Source organism: Ovis aries, chromosome 1 (genome assembly GCF_016772045.2).
Source record: "Ovis aries strain OAR_USU_Benz2616 breed Rambouillet chromosome 1, ARS-UI_Ramb_v3.0, whole genome shotgun sequence".
NCBI lineage: Eukaryota > Metazoa > Chordata > Mammalia > Artiodactyla > Bovidae > Ovis > Ovis aries.
In genome coordinates this window covers 276,462,522-276,479,813 of record NC_056054.1, presented here as the reverse complement: position 1 = coordinate 276,479,813, position 17,292 = coordinate 276,462,522, and the positions used below count along the sequence as shown (strand labels likewise).

General features: G+C 43.7%; 1 protein-coding gene across 9 annotated transcripts in view; it reads left to right on the top strand.

Moving 5' to 3' along the window:
- The window catches only part of SATB1 (SATB homeobox 1), a 100,274-nt gene extending 84,684 nt beyond the window's left edge, over nt 1-15,590 (top strand). For 8 of the 9 annotated variants that reach the window (XM_042238832.2, XM_060406684.1, XM_060406690.1 and 5 more), the window contains 2 exons: nt 10,779-10,982; nt 13,884-15,590. In XM_042238832.2, coding sequence (XP_042094766.1) covers nt 10,779-10,982; nt 13,884-14,387 — 708 coding nt within the window. In that variant the 3' untranslated portion in view covers nt 14,388-15,590. Of the gene's footprint in view, nt 1-10,778; nt 10,983-11,809; nt 11,897-13,883 lie in introns of all 9 variants that reach the window. The other variant, XM_027962054.3, reaches the window with a different exon arrangement.
- The last annotated feature ends 1,702 nt before the right edge of the window (nt 15,591-17,292 follow it).

The window sequence follows — 17,292 nt, the reverse complement described above, 5'->3', positions numbered from 1 at the left end:
GTGTTTGGGGGGAAGGACACGGGATTCAGGTTGGGGTGTGGTAACTGGGCTGTTTTCATTAACTCCCCAGATACACACATTTCTTTGGATTCTATTTGTGATGATGACAACGATAAAAATAATCATAGCTAACATGCATCATACTGTTACTGTGTGCCAAGCCCCGAGTGTGAATTATCTCAATCTTAACAACCCTATGAGCAGTGGTAACGTTACCCCCATTTTACAGAAGAGTAAATTCAGGTCTAGCGAACTCAAGACACTTGACCAGTCACTATTAGAATAAGTGTTAAAATGAAGACATAGGATTTCTTAACAAATTGACCTTAGAGGTACATTACATAGAGGAGATGAAGTCACAGTGATTAAGTAGTATCCTGAAGCAAGTGTGGCAAAGAGCGATGGTGGAAGAATGGGAAGCGTAGTGGATTCCACAGCGACTGTACATCTGTTTTCCCTAGCTTATTGCTAATTCGGTTTCTTTTTCTTTATTCTTCCAACTAAATATTGCCCATTCTTCAGAGCCAAGCCGCCATGACTCTCCATCAGTGAAGACGTCCTTGGCCATTCCGGCCCGTCTCTCCTCTTGGTTCCCACGTGATGGCTGCCCGTCACTGACCTTCACACACTGCTTTGCTCTAATAGCCATGTTTGAATTCTGCTTCTTCCCTACTATACTGTGAGCCATTTAAGGCAAATGCTTTTGGTTAAGTCATCAGACCCTCTGTGGTTATTACAGGCCAGGCACTGGGCTGAACAGAACCCTATTTCATTTGTAGCAGCCGCGGTCTTGTGAGATGAAAGCCATCATTACCTGCACTTAGTTGAGGAGGATCAGGGACTCGGGGGGATATGCTCAAGTTCTCGTACATAAGTGCCTGCCCTGGATGTACCTCTTAACTGGTATGCTGAGGTGATGGAGCGTAACTGGAAGGAGAGTTAGTATTAACATGGGCAGAAAAGAACAAAGGAGAGGGCTTCTCTATTTGAGAAAACAGGAGGGGGAATGGGCGTAGAATGTGGAGAAATGACGGCTGATAAACGGTCCGATGAATTAGGACCTAAGTGTGACTGGGTTTGCAGGCAGCTCATGGCCGAGAATCTGCCACCTAACGCCAGAGACGCAGGTTGGATCCCCGGGCCAGGAAGACCCCCCTGGAGCAGGCAGTGGCAACTGGCCCAGTGTTCTCGCCTGGAGAGTCCCAGGGACAGAGGAGCCTGGCGGGCTACCATCCACGGGGCCACAGAGAGTCAGACACGACTGCGGGAGCCCGAGCGGGACGGAGGGACCCTTCCGTGAAGCTCTAGGGAGGGTAACCTTTTTCTCTCTCTTGGGAAGCTTTCAAGGTCATTTTGAGCAATAGGATAACGTTGGGTGGTTTGAAAGCAAAGACCAGAGCAGTGATTTTCATCCTGGCCTCCCTTTTCCAAGGGCATCTCAAAGCGGACTAAGGGGATTCGAGAAAGCTCAGTCACACCTGTGTGTTTACCTGTCAGGATCAGGAAGTTCCACAGGCCACGCCAGACATCGTATTTGCTTTTTGTAGGAGTTGTAACCATCTGTGGTAATGCTAGTTCTCTCCTTTCCTAAAGCTCTAGCCGTGACTGGTATATGCTTTCCCCTAAGAGAGGAAAAGGAATGATTACTTAAAGGCTGTTTTGTTCTGAATTTAAGATAACTGTCCTCGGGATGTACTTAAAATGATTATTTGGTGCCTAAGAGCATCATTCAAGGAAAAGTTGCCCCAGTGCCAACAGGTCAGTGGTGGGCAGAATGAAAAGGAACAGTCTTTGCAGCAGAGACAGAGATGAGGATTGAAACGAGTGTCACAGCGGGAACCTTGGGGAGCCTTGGAGACACCGAGTTTCCTGTCTCGTAATGGCACTTGATGTGAAGAAGGAGGAGAGAATAAAGACTTAAGTTTAAGTGTTTTTTATTTTTTTAAACAGATGGTGGTATTTTATTTTTTATTTTCTTGGATTATTATTGAAGTTTTAGTTAATTCACAACTTTGAATTAGTTTCAAGTATAAATCAAAGTGATTCAGTGATATATATTTTTTAGATTATTTTCTATTATAGGTTATTACAAGATACTGAGTCAAATTCCTAGTGCTGTGCAGTAGGTGCTTGTTGCTAACCCATTTTATGTTAGCAATGTGTATCCACTAATCCCAAACTCCTACTAATCTATCCCCCCCTCCCTTAAGGAAGATTTTTAAGGCAGAGGGTATAAATGTAAAGAAAGAGCCAAACCTTATGACTGAAACTTACGTAATATTTTAAAATGCATCGAGATTGAGAGAGAACAACATAAAGTCTTTTTAGAGTCTGTATCAAGTATCAGACATGTAAGCCAGATTTTTGTTTAAACTTTGAAGACACCATCCTGAAAGCAAGTTTGAAGTCTGAAAAAATTAATCTTTAAATTAGTTATCTTCCAGATCTACTTAAAAAAAAAATAAGATGAAGGCTTTATTCGGAAATTCTGTTTCAGTCAAATTAAGAGATTATCTTCTTGTCAGCTAGCTTAATATGTTGTCTTGAATTTCATACTTTTATCTTCATTAGTTTTTCTCCTCAAGTTCTTCCTGAAAATATTCTTTAAAACTTCCCTGGCAGTCTTTTTAAGTGAGAATCATTTTTATGTTTTTATCTACTCTGCCCAAACTACCTGATACTCTTGTTATGAACCAAACAATCTATAGGGAAAGAAAAGAACACGTATTTATATGCTTCCTCAAGTCAATGCCTCTGAGAATGTAAAAAGGAAGTAAACAGTCAAACCACAGAGAAAAAGTAATTTTCTTTCTTTTTTTTTTTTTTGCTTAATTAAATTTTAAGCAAAAGTGATAAATAAAAATCATTTACCAGTAATTCTGAATATTCCTTCTAAATTGACTAAATTTTAATGTGAGCTTCCCCTAAATTGTAGAAACATTTCTTGTTGGTAATGCCAAACCTCCAGAAATTCTGCTAGCTTTATCTAACCTCTTGAAGACAGAGTCAAAAAGCTCCTCAAGTGAGAGATTCATGGATAGTTGTTTATGACCCATTATTCATTCAGTATGGAAACCCACAGATTTTGGCTAAGATGCTGAGTCCCTTAAATAAACTGTGGAATCTGGAGAGAGTTTAAAACAGTAACAGTTTAGAAGTGTAGAATAATAATAATTTTAAAAACTAGAGTGATTTTTTTGTTTTTTCAGCAAAAATACAAGCATCAGAAACCACACTCTGAAGATAAATATATTTGGGGATACACACATATGCTTTCCAAGTGGCCCAGTGGTAAAGAATCTGCCTGCCAATGCAGGAGACATGAGAGGCACCAGTCCAATCCCTGGGTGGGATGATCCCCTGGAGAAGGAAATGGCAGCCCACTCCAGTATTCCTACCTGGAAAATTCCATGGACAGAGTAGCCTGACAGGCTTATAGTCCATGGGGTCACAGAGAATCAGACACGACTGAGCTCACACCTATACATATGTTCTATTTAAGTATGTTTCTTTTTAAAACCCCTCTTTGGATAAAGTGGATGTAGAATGCTACTTTTAGAATGGAAAATGCATTTTCTGCTCCGTCTGTGCTCAGATTTATTTACCGTGTTTTCTTGATTCAGGCCCATGTTAAGTTAGCAGGAAAAAGGTACTTGTAGTGCCCGCTGAAATACTCCTCACTTTACACAAAGTAGATGTTAGTACGCTGGGGAAGAAGATTCATGTATTTCCTGCTAATTCCATAGAGAACATGTATCTTTATTAATGTTAATGGTGGAGGCCTCTCATTATGTTATAGAATAATCTGCTTTAGCAAAGGTTTTTCTCCTTAAGAACTTCATAACATTTAAAGGTTAATATGTTAGGTAAAGAACAATATCTTAAGATAAGCGTTTTTATTACAGGACATGATGGGATGGTTTTTATTAAATTACGTGATGATTTGAATGGGGAGGAAGCAGTGCATCGCTTCTTTGCCCTCAACTTTAATGCCTTTAATCAAATAACGACCTTCTGGAAAATAGTTAATTTTCAGCATTTGGAAAGATCAATACCACTTTGCCACCAAAAAATGGCCCAGACGATGAAATTTGATGTATTTAAAGAATCACTTCACCCTTTTAACCTGGTAAATAATTGAAAGCGCTTCCAGTACTGCTTTGCCCCTCTTTGTTTCTTTCTCACTGTTCAAAGTGTTATGAGTGTTCTAAAAAAAAAAAAAAAAGTTAGACGTTGGTGCGTGAAGGGAGGATGCAGGCTTCACACCTGGAGTGGGAGTGCACCCCCATCAGACCTGAGCTTCTCTGTGTTAGGGTGCGGAAGGAGGAGTAAGTTTCCATCCTGTATCTGAGGAGGTGCGTATAAAACATACAGGGTGTGAACATGCGCCTTCTCGAACATTCAGGGAGTGGTTTGAAACGCCATTAGTCACCTTGCATCTTTTGTGAGACCTTTAAGCCTTTATAGGGTAAAAGATTCAGTAGCTCTGACAACTAGAACTCACCACCCCCCTTACAGAACATTGATAAGAAATTACCCTCCAGCGCAGACAGCTTTGTAAAAAAAAAAAAAAAAAATTGCCCTCTATTAGCATGTTTGTGGGCAGATTAAAAACTGTCTTCATTAGCATAAGTAACACTTACAGATTCTTTTAAAAGTAGAAAATGATTTGCTGAATGATAAATTGCTAGCTCTGTAGTTAGTTGTTGTTGAAAATGTACTCATTCAGAATGCCTGGTGTAGTGTAGTCTACAGTGCTAAAATTTTTTTGTGTGAGAAGTACTATTTAATGGATTATGTACTTAATCCTGTTCCTACTACTTGCTAAAATGTAATTCATGCTTTCCACTAAAATGTTTGTATCAAATACCTCCCTATTTAGATTGATTTCTTTTAATATCATATATTATTATACTATACGCCCCAGAGATTGGAACAAAATACTTCTGCAAATAACGCATAAAAGATGAGGGTGAGGGGTAGGGAATAAATACAGACTATAAAATGTTTTCCTTTTTAGAACACAAATTACCATTCTGGTTTTTTTTTTTTTATGTATTTTTCCTTCTTAGTTGCAGTGAGAATTATTTGTCATTTTCTTTCTCTTTTTATAGCTCTTAAGTTTAAAATGTATATGTGCATGACAACAATATATACATATCCTTGTATTAAGTGACTTTTTTCCCTTAGAGAACATGAAGCTCTCTTTCCCCCTGGAAAACTAGTTGTGTTCCATGCTCCTGACTGTCACAGACCCAGCCTTGCCAGGGGTCTCTCTTCATGTATTTGAGGCTCCCTAGGTACAATAAATTCATTCGTGAAAGGAGGTTGCTTTCCTGACTCGTTGAAAAATCATTGCATACTCCTTACCCATTAAAGTGGTAGAAGGGAACTGACTTGAATTAACTGTTCTAAAAAGAGTGGAATGGAAATCAGAGATTGAGTTTGGGTGGAAATTAGCAGCTGAGAGATGAAGGTGCCAGGATTTTTATTTCAGTGTGGTACAACAAGATTCTGTCGGTAAAGCACATCATTAGAATATTGAGTTCAGAACTGCTAATTTTTCCTTTAAAATGAGCATACAGTCATGTGTTTCATGGACCATGATAAATTGCCATTGTGTTGTCATTGAATCTGTTTTGCTTTTTTTCAGTAGTGGCTTGGCAGTCATTCCGAATTTTCTCTTTTCCTTTTTTTTTTTTTTTTGCCCCCTTTACCCTCCCCAAATCTTCCATGTCTTTCATAGACTCCCTAAACCAAAACCAGTCCAAAGACTTACTGATTTCATGCTGTCTGAGGTTTTTAGCATCTTCTGTTCCATTTTCTTGCTTACGGTGGCAAGACGTTTACAGATGCTTCTTGGTTCCTATAAAGTACATAACAGTATCTCCTTTGTGGCAGATGGATTTAAGACTTTTAGTTCTCAATAAATGTAGGTTTACAATACATAACTTTACAGGATTTGTGTTGTATATAACAGGTTTGAACATATTATCTCAGAATTCATCTGCATGGCATTTTCAGCTTGTTCAGGGTCCATGCCAGTTTTTTTAAGTAATAGGGGGAGTGCTGTGATTGATAGCAACAGCTCAAGGCGTGATTTTGAATAGAAACAAAGGGTTTAGAACAGAAGGTGTCAAATTAAACTTTGTCAGTTTGAAGAGTAGGAACATCCTGAAAGTTTGACTGGTTTATTTACACGTGGCTACTGTTTATATTTTGCCCTCTTTATATGCAGTGTAATGTTGCTTGGCAAATTTACTACATTTAAAGTTGAGGTTGTTCCTCGTGCCATTTTAGTTTTCTGAGAATAGATCCGTCTCACTGTCTCAGGGCTGTTAGCCTCCTGTCTTCTCCACTGTTCAGAACACTTGCCACCTAACCTAATTGTCACCGCAGTTCCCTGCCCCTCTTACAGTATTTCAGGTCCCGGAGACCTGGCTCAAAACGTAATCATGTTCACATTTTGCAGCAAAGTGCTTGCGTTTTATCCACCATCTCTCCTCCACCCAGTAAGTCTATACATGTATCATTTTAAAAGAACCAACATAGTGCTTGGGGAAATCATTATTTTTATTTGCCACATATTACCTATATTCTGACATATATTGTCTTCCCAAGTTTATTTGCTCAAACAGTATCGTTTATGGAAAAGTGACCTTGGAACAGGTATTGGGGAAATAGAGAGCGTTTGGTGCTTCTCGTCACTTCCTGCACAACGTAGACCAGATTACTGTCATCGTCTTGATCGATAGGATTGAGGGAGTCAGACTATTCCGAGGTATTTAAATGGAATCATAGTAAATTAATCTTCTTTTTGCCAGTGTAAATTGGGAATGAGCCAGCTGATTTCTCTGCTGACAAAGAACTAGCCTGTCAGGATATCTGTTTTCCCTTATTTGTTGAGAGCGACACGTATCAAGAGAAGAGCACACTGCCCCTCCCCCCATTTCTGTTTTTTTGGAATACCCTTGTAGAACTAACAGTTCCCAGCTGCACCGTTAAATATTTTTCTAAGAAGCATCTGATTCCAGTCTCTTAAAATCATCATGTCTCTTGAAAGGCTAGCGGAGACATGCCTCAGATTTATAATTCATCACATTATTTTTAGATAAGGAATTGGAAGTATTATTTAAGGGCAGAGGTTAATAGCAAACTACTGGAAATGTTATGTTAGTCATGGGCAATTAATAAAAATAAGAATCTGTCTCATAAGTATAGAGACACAGAAGGGACAATATGAGCAAAATATTTGTTGAATGAGTCAAGGCTCTTTTTCTGAAATATTTGTGAAACCAGCATGAGTGTGATTGTTTGGGAATTAGCTATCATTATTAGCCATTTTAAAAGAACTAATGATTTTCTTTTCCAAAGAACATCTGTGATCCACATGTTTTTTTTTCCCCCCTACATATATCCAAGTGCTAACTGATCTCTGCATTACTTTAAAAAGTTTCTAAAAGGATTCAAAAAATTATTGGAGTGTTTCAGCTTTCTTCAAGAAGATTTTCTTACATGAATTGTTCTTAATTTAACTTTTAGCAATTTTTGGTTACAAGCATTTATTTCTGGAAAAAAAACAAAAAAAAGACTTAGATGCTCAATGTTAAGCACTTATTACAAGAGTATAATCCTAGCTAAGTAAAGAAAAAAAGAATATGTTCTTGATGAACCCTCAAGCATCTCTTAAAGGTAAATAAAATTGTAGTGGTTTTCTGTGTTTAGGCACTGGGGCCTGTCAATTGCCACAGCTAAAGAAGAGACGAGGAGTGGGCAGGAGTGTAATCTTAACCAGAGTTAACAGTCCAGCCTTCAGGCAGATGGATCTAAAACCTGCCTTGCATCAAAATATAGAAGTGAAGAATAAAGCGGTAACTTTGATGTAGAAAAGTATGAAATGTTTTCATGGCTCAATCCAGATAGCAAGTATTTGTCAGTAGGAGCTAAACAAACATCTCCAGGGCACCCTATGCAAGTGGGTCTCAAATATACCAATTACTCAAATTGTAGTTAATGCTGTGTTCGTAGATAAGAGCGAAATGTGACCTATGTTCTGAGTCTGGAAAGCAGCAGAGAACTGCCGTGGTTGGAAGAGAAGCACGTGTTCAGTGACGCTGGCGTCGTGGTTATTTTCTGTTGAGCTGATATCCTTTCTGGTAAACCTTCAGTTTACCGCCTGTTCTGCTAACCTGGAATTGGGCACCCGGTGGCAGCAGCTGAGGGCACGATTGTGTGCATGTGCCTAGGCACACACGTGTTTGATGATGTGTGGCATGGAGAGTCAGAGGCCTCTTAGCTTCAGTTAGGGTTAGCAGCTGTCATCCTTGGCTGGCTGGTTGGTGTGTCTTGGGAAGCTAGCGTATCAGTCTCCATCTATTCTTTTAAAATCTCTCGGGCCATTTTGGGGAAAGTAGGCCTTGCCTATTCCCACTGTATTACAATTAGAAGAGAATTTTGCCAGTGGTTCACGTTGGAAAAGAAAGCAAACTCATGCCATGTTCTGATCTCATCCTAACGTCATATAAAAAGGCCACTCCCCTTGGCCAATTCTAAAAATCGAATACTGACCTGTCTTCTTTGCATTCCCATCCAACTAGTTTCCAAGGAGCCCCGTTGTTTTAGGTCAGTTTCCCTAAAGCAGAGGCTAAGGTAAGGAATCCGAGGCCCCTGACCTGGTGAGGGACCCGGCAGGAGTTCGGGAGGATAAGAAAGTGGAGGCAAGTCCAGGAAGAACGTGCCCCAGGAAAAACCTGTATGGACGGGGCCCGTGGCGGGCAGGCCCGGGAGGGGCACCTCTGGAGAGCCGAGGGGAGAGGGCGTGGTCCGGTGGGCAGGAGGGCGGGCCAGCCTGCCACTGGTGTCTGGGGAGAGGGACCAGGAGGAAGCCGAGGAGCGGCCCGGCGTCCTCCGGTGAGCTGGCGTGCAGGCGTTTCTCTAGAGCGCGGTTCTGAGCTGACGGCCTGGAGCGGCCGTGGGCGGGGCCCCTTCCCTCCGCCTCCGCGCCCTGCTGCTCAGTGAAGAAGGGCTGAGATGATGGTTAGAGAACGGGAGACTGTCCACTCTGCTGGAAAACTCGCTTTTTCCTTAGTTTTTATTGGAGCGTGGTTGCTTCACGGTGGTGTTAGTCTCTGCTGTGCAGCACGGTGCATCAGCTCTGCTCACATACACCCCCCGCCTTGTTTTTGGATTTCCTTCCCATTTAGGTCTTTTGAATATGCTGTCTAGGTTGGTCATAATTTTCCTTCCAAGGAGTAAGCGTCTTTTAATTCCATGGCTGCAATCACCATCTGCAGTGATTTTGGAGCCCCCAAAAATAAAGTCAGCCGCTGTTTCCACTGTTTCCCCATCTATTTCCCATGAAGTGATGGGACCGGATACCTAGATAGCAGATTAAAAAGCAGAGACATTACTTTGTCAGTAAAGGTCCATCTAGTCAAGACTATGGTTTTGCCAGTGGTCATGTATGGATGTGAGAGTTGGACCATAAAGGTCCAGCTGAGCGCAGAAGAATTGATGCTTTTGAACTGTGGTGTTGGAGAAGACTCTTGAGTCCCTTGGACTGCAAGGAGATCCAACCCGTCCATCCTAAAGGAGATCAGTCCTGGGTGTTCATTGGAAGGACTGATGGCTGAAGCTGAAACGCCAATACTTTGGTCACCTTATGCGAAGAGCTGACTCACTGGAAAAGACACTGATGCTGGGAAAGATTGAGGGCAGGAGGAGAAGGGGACGACAGAGGATGAGATGGTTGGATGGCATCACCAACTCGATAGACATGAGTTTGAGTAAACTCTGGGAGTTGGTGATGGACAGGGAGGCCTGGCGTGCTGCGGTCCATGAGGTCACAAAGAGTCGGACAGGACTGAGCGACTGAACTGACTCCCAGTTAGGTCGCCAGGGAGCATCGAGTAGAGTCGCTGGTGCTCTAAGTAGGTCTGCGTCAGTCTGTCTGTTTTACACATAGTCTTACTTACGTGTACATATCGGCCCCGCTACCCCACATCCGCCCACTCAGGTCAGGACTGAGCCTGTCCGGGTCAGAAAGTGGGCCTTGGGCACAGCAGAGAAGTCCAAGTCTCGGCGCTCAGTGGACATCATCTCCCTCAGCCCAGCGACCCTATCACAGTGCTTCCCTGATGGACCACGTGTGAACACAGCAGCCCGCAGGGCTCTGAGGTCTCTTCCTGGAAAGTTCTGTACTGGAGATTTCTTCTAATGCTCATTCTAACATAAAGCCTTACCTTGGACAACATTCATGCTCACACAACTGCACACATCCTTTCTCTCCCTTTTCTACACACACACACACACACACACACACATTGACACACACACAGATACTCACAGAGCTGCCTTTTTAATGCAAACACCATAAACTTAGGGAATCCTTTCAGGGAAATTATTCTCAAAATCTGTCCCAGCCTTCTGTAAATACTGTCCTCAGAACCTCAGCACACTCAGCCTTGCTTTCTCCTTGGGCACATTCTGCAGAGTCCAGGGTAAACGGCTCTTGCCTTTGGAGTCTGAAAAATAAGGCCCTCCTTTAAGATGCAAGTACGAATTGTGTATTAAAAAGCAGATTCTGCCCTGTCTTTGACAACCACACCTATTCTCTTTTAACAGGTTTAAAAACATTTCTTTAAGCAGACGGGAGTGTTTTGAGCTGGAAAAAGTTAGCTGCACAGGGTCCTTTCTTTTTACTTCCTAATGGGAACGGTCAGCTCCCCACCCGCCCCCTCTTGGGCCTCAACTGACCTGCTAACGCCCTTGTCTCTAAGGGGTGGCTGTGCGAGCTGTTGCGCTGGAAAGAAGACCCTTCTCCGGAAAACAGGACCCTGTGGGAGAACCTCTCCATGATCCGGAGGTTCCTCAGCCTCCCGCAGCCGGAACGCGACGCCATCTACGAACAGGAGAGCAACGCGGGGCATCACCACGGCGACCGGCCGCCACACGTCATCCACGTGCCCGCCGAGCAGATGCAGGTTCGTGCGCCTCGGCCTCGAGCGCTGGGCAGACAGGCGCTTAAGCCTAGCAGGGAGAGGGGCATTTCTCTTTTTTCCGCCAGTCTGAACATAGGCTTCTGAGCAAGAGATAACAGCACCCTGCCATCTCGGTCAGGGGGCAAAAGAGGACCTGGGTTTTCCAACACGTGTGCTGTGATCCTCTCCGCGCCCCAGCCCCCAAGGCTGCAGGAACCCCCTTCCACACTGCTGTGGCTAGCCAGTCTTCGTTAGAACTATGTTAAGAGCTTAAGAATCTGTTTTGTCATATTGAAAGTCACTCAGTCATGTCCAACTCTCTGCGACCCCATAGACTATACAGTCCGTGAAATTCTCCAGGCTGGAATACTGGAGTGGGTAGCCTTTCCCTTCTCCAGGGGGTCTTCCCAACCCAGGGATCGAACCCAGGTCTCCTGCATTGCAGGTGGATTCTTTACCAGCTGACCCACAAGGGAAGCCCAAGAACACTGGAGTGGGTAGCCTATCCCTTCTCCAGGGGATCTTCCTGACCCAGGAATCGAACCCAGGTCTTCTGCATTGCAGCAAAATTCGAATTTTTAGACATGCCACCTATTTTTTCACGAACACCAATCCTGTCCCCGAGGAAAGGCATGACTGCCGTTTCTGCAGAGGAAGTTTGTAGGATTGCAATTGTATGCCTTGGATTCTGTCCCAGAGAGAGGAGTGGAGGGAAACCAAATTGGCATCTGGCTTCCGACTCCCCAGCCCTGCCTCCACTCTGGCTCTGTCCCCGCTGGCTCAGGGAGCACAGGTTAGGGGTGAGTCACGTCTGTCTGTCTTTCCCTTAGAGCCCCTCTCCCACCGCCCTTGGGCAAGGAGAGTCTAGAGGCATTCGGCCCCGTGGCTGGTACTGCTCCACAGGTGAGCAGGCACAAGTTAGCCAGTCAGAGGGGGCACACAGAAGGTTGGTGCCAAGACCTACTCCCTGGTCAGGATGCGAAGCCTTGGAAAGGCCACGCTAACAGTGGTGTTGGCCAAATACACTGCGCCCACAGGGTCAGCCTCAGACTACCTAAATCACTCCCTCCCAAGACCTGGGACCTGTCTATTCACCCACTGATGGATCCACTGAATTCATCCCCAGTTCATTTAGATGGGGAAGGTCTGGGCCTAGCTAGTTGTTGACCTCAATTGCTTAGGAAGCGTATTGAAGTTGATCTTGAGCTGTACTAATTATTTCTGTTACATCCAAAGGGATGCTTTTAGTTTTCCCCTTAAAGGGAAAATGCCATTGCTATCCCAAGTCTTCAAATTCTACACTCTCTTTGTTGAATCACCTGCATATTATTTCTTGGTACTGTTCTGTGTGTGTCTGTGTGTGTCTGTGTGTGTGTGTGTGTGTCTGTGGGGGCACGGGGTGGGGGACAGAGTGGTGATACTCACACACACACAACAAAAATTGGGTTATCCATCCACTAAGAAAAAGAATCCTTGAGTATATATTAAAGATAAATTGAGAAAGAGAATCCCTTAGGATATCAAGCACTAAAATGATCATGAAAGCCTGAAAAATGTACTGTTTCGAAAAAACAAAAAAAGATAAGTAAAAAAAAAAAAGTACTTGTTTGAAAATGTAAATTGTTTTTAATAAAATTGCTTCTTAGGGGGATTAAGGAAATGCTTAGGGCACAGTATAAACGTTCTAATATTTTAGGCTTCCTTAGGTTGATTTCCTTTGTTGATAAGAATCCTGGAGCTGGAGTGTGTGTGTATGTATGTGTGTGTGTATGTCACACATTTATGTATAATTGTGTATGGAAAATTACAGCACAGATACTAATTATGAAAAAGTGTCTATATACACTAAATTTAAATCCTGATTACATCTGAGCTTAGTATAGACAGAACAATTTACTAGCCGTTGTGGGGTGAATGAAACCTTTATTCTTCGGTAAGAAAAAATCTTGCAGTGTCAGCCCCGTGCAATTCGGTAAGAAATGTGTGTCTGTTAGATTGAACTGTCTGGTAGGAAATTCACAAACGTAAGAATCTCAGAAACTCTTTGGGTTCACAAGAGCTAATGCTTTCCCTCATAGCTCAGCTGGTAAGGAATCCGCCTACAATGCGGGAGACCTGGGTTCGATCCCTTCGTAGGGACGATCCCCTGGAGAAGGGAAGGCTGCCCGCTCCAGTGTTCCGGCCTGGAGAATTCCACGGACTGTATAGTCCATGGGGTCTCAAAGAGTAGGACATGACTGAGCGGCTTTCACTTTGAATGCTGCAGAAGAGCACAGGCTTCCCCATTTTATTTGGAACATGAGGCCTTGTAAGCCAGGGCCACGTCTTAGCCATCTGCTGCAGCGGGACGACACACTTCCTTCCCAGTGTGTCCACAGCGCACCTTCCTAAGCTACCTTTGGCACACTTACCTTCTCTGTCTTTTTAAATCTTTATTAATTACCGACATCACAATGTGCTGTCTTCACCTCGGAGGCATATCCTCCTGGTGAACGTGGCTCACACTTTCAGAGTGCTGAGTTTCAGCCGTGTAAGTGAGCCAGCCTGACCTCTGGCGAGGAAGCCCTGGAGCCACCCAGGCCCTCCACGATCCTCCCTTCCTAGCGATCGCTCCGACCTAGCGATCATTCTGACCTTCTTCCCGGGTGCCGTGGGCCGTTCAGCTGGCCTGCGTTTCTGTCCGGCATCCGTCCCCCGCATTCCGAGCCCGGCAGGTCATGGGCTTGCTCCTTCCGGGCCCTGGTGCGCCGCGCGCGAGGCCGCATGCGCAGTGCCCAGGTGTTGCGCAGCGACCACGCGCGCGAGGCGCCAGGCACGTGCGGGGCCGGGCATGCGCAGTGGCCAGGCGCGCGCGGGGCCGGGCACGTGCGGCCCCGCTGACCTTGTGCCGCTGTCTCCCCGCAGCCGCCGCAGGCACCCCCGCAGCCGCAGCCCGCGCCGCCGCCCGCACCGGCACAGGCGCCGCCGCCCCCGGCCGGGCCCCGGCTCCCCGCGCGGCAGCCGCCCGCGGCGGCGCCGGCCGAGGCGGAGGATGAGAGCCGGCCGAAGGCGCGGCCGCGGACCAAGATCTCGGTGGAGGCGCTGGGCATCCTGCAGAGCTTCATGCAGGACGTGGGGCTGCACCCGGACGAGGAGGCCATCCAGACGCTGTCGGCGCAGCTGGACCTGCCGCAGCACACCGTCATCAAGTTCTTCCAGAACCAGCGCTACCACCTCAAGCACCACGGCCGGCTGAAGGACCACGCGGGCCTGGAGGTGGACGTGGCCGACTACAAGGACGACGAGCTGCTGCAGGACCCGGACGAGGGCGCCCCGGGCGCGGGCGCTAGCCCGCTCTTCGCGGTGAAGCTCGAGGAGGAGCCGGCGGCCGACGGCAGCACGGACGCGAGCGCCGACGCCAGGGACTGAGCTGCGGGCCCCCATCAGCGCCCCGCGGGCTGGGGGGGGTCCGCCCCGGGCTCCCTGCGAGCCTCGCGCTCCGCCGTTCGGCCAGGGAATCGTCAGAAACTTGCACAAACGGGAACGTCGAGAAAGGCTGATACTGACTGCACTAAACGTTTTCCTCCCTCTCTCACGAACTGCTTGGCAGCCCCAGGTGAAGCATCGGATTGTTTGGTATTAAAAATGGAAAATTTGTGTTCACGGAACACACCCAGGTGTGTGTCCCCGTAAGCATGATAACCAGTGATTTTTTTTTTAATTTTATTATTATTCTGGAGCCTCAAAACAAGCATTATAACTTCTGTGATTATCATTTCCTTCCTTTACTTCTGTAACACTTATCTTTGGAAACTCGCCCCTTGTTTAAAAAAAGAAAAAGAGTTTGTTACTCTGTTGTATGTTGCGAAAGAACTATAGACTGTGGAATGCAGTTTAAAGATAACATATGCCAACAAATGCCTTGTATTATATGGCACTGCCGTAATTCAAATTTGTTTTTATTTTGGAAATAAAAGTTCACTGTAATTTTTTTCATTCTCATTGTTACAAGATTTTTTAAAAAAAAAGGAAAAGAAAATGTGAAACACAATTTAGTCCTCATTATTTATTTGTAGATCCTGCAGCATCATGTTGTAATTAATTTCTGGAAGTTTCCGTTAAATGTAATATTGCTTCTCTTGTTACCATACTGGTTCTTTTCTATTTATAAATGTATTTTGATGGGCAGTAAAACAAAGTGTCTTAAAAGTTTTAAATAGATGAAATGTGCTTTACACAGTTGCCTATAAAAAGTGCTCTATGTTATCCAAGCAATTCATACTATAAGCTTCACTCTTACTGTTGTATGCAATTTTTACTATCATGCAAATAAGCTTAGGTTAATAAAACTAATAGATCACCTTAGAAAATTATGCAATTAATGTGAAAATAATTGATGTTTGCAACGTGTCTTCCTTTGGTTTACAATCAATTTTAAAGCTACATCTGTATAAAATTTCTGTATAAAGGTGTTATTTCTTTTTTATGAGTTTATGGCTATGAAAACACCAGCTATTTTGTTACAGCTGGCTGTTTTTATAAGTGTATCACAATTTTCTTTATGCAGCAATGTTCTGATTAGGAGTGGTTATTGACTGTAACTACACGATTAAAATTGTTTGTATGGTATGACATGGTAGGGTTTGTCTGCTTATGTGAAGTGACACAAAGAGTCCAAGGTGGCCCTCTCAGTAAGATGCATGTTAAGACTTTCTTGACATTTTACAGATCTGAAAAAGAGCAATTTAAAAGTCACTTGAAACGCTGTAAAATTAAATCTCGAACATATGCTCATTTTTTAAGTTAAACAGTGAAAATGATAACCTGTTTTTGGTTGACGTTTTACTTGATTAGGAGGATGGTCAAAAGACTCACCAATGAAGACATCAGTTCAGTCTCTAGCAGATACGCACTTAGAATAGATTCATCTGCATTTACTTCACAATACGCTCATCATGGCAACACTTTTTTAAAGCTGGTGTATATACATTTTTAAAGGCCATTAAAAGTAACCTAAGTAGGGGGGGAATGGACCTTCTGTGCAAGAACTCCTTAGTAAGCACTGTATTTTTTCTTAAGTTGTAAATGGAATACAAGTTAATCACTGAGCTCATTTGGTTGTGTATGTCATAACTATAAGAACTCCATGAAGAAGATAAGAATTAACCAACCTGGAATTTAAACTTCAAAATTCTTGCAATGTAAAGCTCAGTAGACTCCAGGAAGTGAAGTGAGGTTCGCTCGTGCTCATGTAAGGGATAGGGCCAGTGTTGCAGTTTTTGGTTATTTTTGTTCACATTTGCTTCACATTTTGCTGCTTTTTTAAGATTTCATACTTGTTAGGGGGTGTTTGGGTTCCTTTGGTTCTGAAATCACCCACTCTCTTCCTGCCTCTTTTCCCTGGACCCTGATGAACTCCTCGGAGGGCAACTGGACTCCCCTGATGCCGAACTTACGAAACTAAAATGGGATCATAGAAAACTCCCAATTCAATTTTCAGTTACTATCTACTTTAGAAGCACAGCTGAACTACTTCAGAGGCAGCTGGTTTGCTGTAAACTTAAAATTATGTTGAAAGAGTTACACTTCTTTGTATTAAATGAGAAAACACCTTTAAACATTCTAGCTTATTACTAGGGTTCAGAAAATCATTTTAGCAAAATAATTTTGAGTTCAAATAGAAACCAGATTTCATGTATTAAAAATAATAAATAGGGTAATTAAATATGCTATGAAATGTAATGAAAAATAGCCTATCTTCTCTGACTTTAAAGGGAAAAGCTAGAGTGGAGGGTAGTGTGTGTGTGTGTTGTTTTTTTTTTTTAACATAAGCACAACACCTAATATAAGGAGTCAAACTCCTTATATTCCTTAAGGGGAATTTGGGTTGCAAATAAGATTTTTTTTCTTTCCCACCAGCCTCCTAACTTCTTTGAAAATACATTTTCAGTAAATTGAAGAGTGTGTATAAGAAATCAACATGGCAATAAAATTCTCAGACTCTTTCACTCACGCAGCATCATCTTGCTAATATATTTTAAACCAAAAAAAAAAGCACATATCAGTGAACAATGTTGGTCATGATGGAGTGAGCAAAATTGTTCTTCGGGAAGATGGTACATTTTGCAAGAGGTTTGAGGAACCTTCCACGTTGCTTCCCGGGTGTCATTTATCCCCCCTACCAGTCCCGGTGTTGCCAGAGGCTATGGAGAACTCCTTGACCAAGCTTCCTGGTGTCCAAGTACTTCAGAAGCTTTTAAAAGCTGGGCATGACGTAGCGCTCCGTGCTGCTAAGGCCTTAGCAGAGTCAGGTAGTTTACGGGTAATATTCAAC